At 36.6% G+C, this 3,064-nt stretch overlaps 1 protein-coding gene across 1 annotated transcript in view; it reads left to right on the top strand.

Moving 5' to 3' along the window:
- The window catches only part of LOC117935193 (endothelin-1 receptor-like), a 9,926-nt gene that overhangs the window by 3,634 nt on the left and 3,228 nt on the right, over positions 1 to 3,064 (top strand). The window contains exons 5-6 of the mRNA XM_034857331.1: positions 3 to 13; positions 566 to 674. Of these exons, the coding sequence (XP_034713222.1) occupies positions 3 to 13; positions 566 to 674 (120 nt within the window). The remainder of the gene's footprint in view (positions 1 to 2; positions 14 to 565; positions 675 to 3,064) is intronic.

The raw sequence follows: 3,064 nt of genomic DNA, 5'->3' as shown, positions 1-3,064 counted from the left end.
AGTCCTTACCTAGGTACTGTCAGGGCCCTCATACTCTGCTTCTGACTGGCTAGTAGTCCTTACTGACGATGTGCAACTCCCAACAAAAACAGAAAGCTCAACACCCAGGGTGAAAAGAGGAGCTGCAGCAACGTGCCGTACAACAACAACCACAATATGGTGTTTTCTGAAAATTTAACCATATAAACCTGTTCTGGAACAACATCGAAATACAATTATGAACCGGAAAATCAGCAAAATATTAGCACTTTAACATACTTTGTACAGTCCTTTAGCATCAAAACCAAATGTGTTTTATCTGTTTTTGTCTTTTAACTGTTTAACTGTTTTTTAACTATTTTTGTGTGATGCACTTTAAATTGTCCTAATGCTGAAATGTACAAAATATACAAATAAAGCTGCCTTGCCTCTCTAAGCGTGGCTCCATTTTGATGCTACAAAGCCATCACCTGCCGTTAGCATCCCATTGACTCCCATTCATTTTGACGCCACTTTGTCATCCTCTCCCTTTCTTTTTAGTTGTTGTTTTTGATGTAATCTTTTCTTTCTGTTCTTCTCTTTGCAGTTTCCTGTTGGTGCTCGACTACTTCAGCATCAACATGGCAACCATCAACTCCTGCATCAACCCCATAATCCTCTACTTCGTCTCCAAGAAGTTCAAGAAGTGCTTCAAGGTAAAAACTAAACGTGGTCCGAGTGTCGGTGACATGTCGGCGTGACATCACAGGGTCAGAGGGGCGTGAGACAGAGAGAGAGAGAGAGACGCTGTTTTTGGGGATTATTATCTCAAGGACTGAGTGATAAACACAGAAAGGGTCCCGACCTTTAGATTAGAGACTTGTGGGAAGCGAGCGGTCTTCTTTAAAGGGCGCTCCGCCGGCTTCACACATCAAGGTCAGCGTAGTCGCCTGCGTGTGGAAAAAGATCTGGGAAACAACGCTTGTGATGTCACAGTGATGTCACAGTGATGACACAGTGATGTCACAGTGATGTCACCGGGGTGCATCTCCTGGCCAAGCGTGTGTCACAAACTGGAGAAGTTCAGAGAGGGATAGACTCCACATAGAGAGATTAGTGAACGGACCAACTGGCAGTATTAGTAACGAAGTATTCAGATCCTTTGGTGCAGTAAATGTACTAATACCACCTTGCAAAAATACTCTGTTACAAGTAAAGCGGTGGACAAAGTATTCAGATCCTTTAAAAAGTACTAAAAGTAGTGAAAAGTAGTAAAAGTACTAATACCACCTTGCAAAAATACTCTGTTACACGTAAAGCAGTGGACGAAGTATTCAGATCCTTTAAAAAGTAGTAAAAGTAGTAAAAGTACTAATACCACCTTGCAAAAATACTCTATTAAAAGTAAAGCAGTGGACGAAGTATTCAGATCCTTTAAAAAGTAGTAAAATTAGTAAAAAGTAGTAAAAGTACTAATACCACCTTGCAAAAATACTCTGTTACAAGTAAAGCGGTGGACGAAGTATTCAGATCCTTTAAAAAGTACTAAAAGTAGTGAAAAGTAGTAAAAGTACTAATACCACCCTGCAAAAATACTCTGTTACACGTAAAGCGGTGGACGAAGTATTCAGATCCTTTAAAAAGTACTAAAAGTAGTAAAAAGTAGTAAAAGTACTAATACCACCTTGCAAAAATACTCTGTTACAAGTAAAGCGGTGGACGAAGTATTCAGATCCTTTAAAAAGTAGTAAAAGTAGTAAAAAGTAGTAAAAGTACTAATACCACCTTGCAAAAATACTCTGTTACAAGTAAAGCAGTGGACGAAGTATTCAGATCCTTTAAAAAGTACTAAAAGTAGTAAAAGTACTAATACCACCTTGCAAAAATACTCTGTTACTAGTAAAGCAGTGGACGACGTATTCAGATCCTTTAAAAAGTAGTAAAAGTAGTAAAAGTACTAATACCACCTTGCAAAAATACTCTGTTACAAGTAAAGCGGTAGACGAAGTATTCAGATCCTTTAAAAAGTACTAAAAGTAGTGAAAAGTAGTAAAAGTACTAATACCACCCTGCAAAAATACTCTATTACAAGTAAAGCAGTGGACGAAGTATTCAGATTCTTTAAAAAGTAGTAAAAGTAGTAAAAAGTAGTAAAAGTACTAATACCACCTTGCAAAAATACTCTGTTAAAAGTAAAGCAGTGGACGAAGTATTCAGATCCTTTAAAAAGTACTAAAAGTAGTAAAAGTACTAATACCACCTTGCAAAAATACTCTATTACAAGTAAAGCAGTGGACGAAGTATTCCGATCCTTTAAAAAGTAGTAAAAGTAGTAAAAAGTAGTAAAAGTACTAATACCACCCTGCAAAAATACTCTATTACAAGTAAAGCGGTGGACGAAGTATTTAGATCCTTTAAAAAGTACCAAAAGTAGTGAAAAGTAGTAAAAGTACTAATACCACCTTGCAAAAATACTCCATTACAAGTAAAGCAGTGGACAAAGTATTCAGATCCTTTAAAAAGTAGTAAAAGTAGTAAAAGTACTAATACCACCTTGCAAAAATACTCTGTTACAAGTAAAGCAGTGGACGAAGTATTCAGATCCTTTAAAAAGTAGTAAAAGTAGTAAAAAGTAGTAAAAGTACTAATACCACCTTGCAAAAATACTGTTACAAGTAAAGCAGTGGACGAAGTATTCAGATCCTTTAAAAAGTAGTAAAAGTAGTAAAAAGTAGTAAAAGTACTAATACCACCCTGCAAAAATACTCTGTTACAAGTAAAGCAGTGGACGAAGTATTTAGATCCTTTAAAAAGTACCAAAAGTAGTGAAAAGTAGTAAAAGTACTAATACCACCTTGCAAAAATACTCCGTTAAAAGTAAAGTCCTGCATTGAACATGTAACATCGGGGAGTGACAGGAACTGAATTTCCGGATATTTCTGCCTTTTGTTGATTTATTATTTTTTCTAAAAATCTGTTTCACTGAACTTTATGGAAGTGCAGTAATAAATCAATCTGTCTCTCTCTCTCTCTGTGTCTGTGTGTGTCTGTCTCTCTCTCTCTCTCTCTCTCTCTCTCTCTCTCTCTCTCTCTCTCTCTCTCTCTC

This window comes from Etheostoma cragini, chromosome 19, assembly GCF_013103735.1.
Source record: "Etheostoma cragini isolate CJK2018 chromosome 19, CSU_Ecrag_1.0, whole genome shotgun sequence".
Lineage (NCBI taxonomy): Eukaryota > Metazoa > Chordata > Actinopteri > Perciformes > Percidae > Etheostoma > Etheostoma cragini.
Note: the sequence above shows the minus strand (reverse complement) of the source record. Positions and strands in the feature narration are given on the sequence as shown.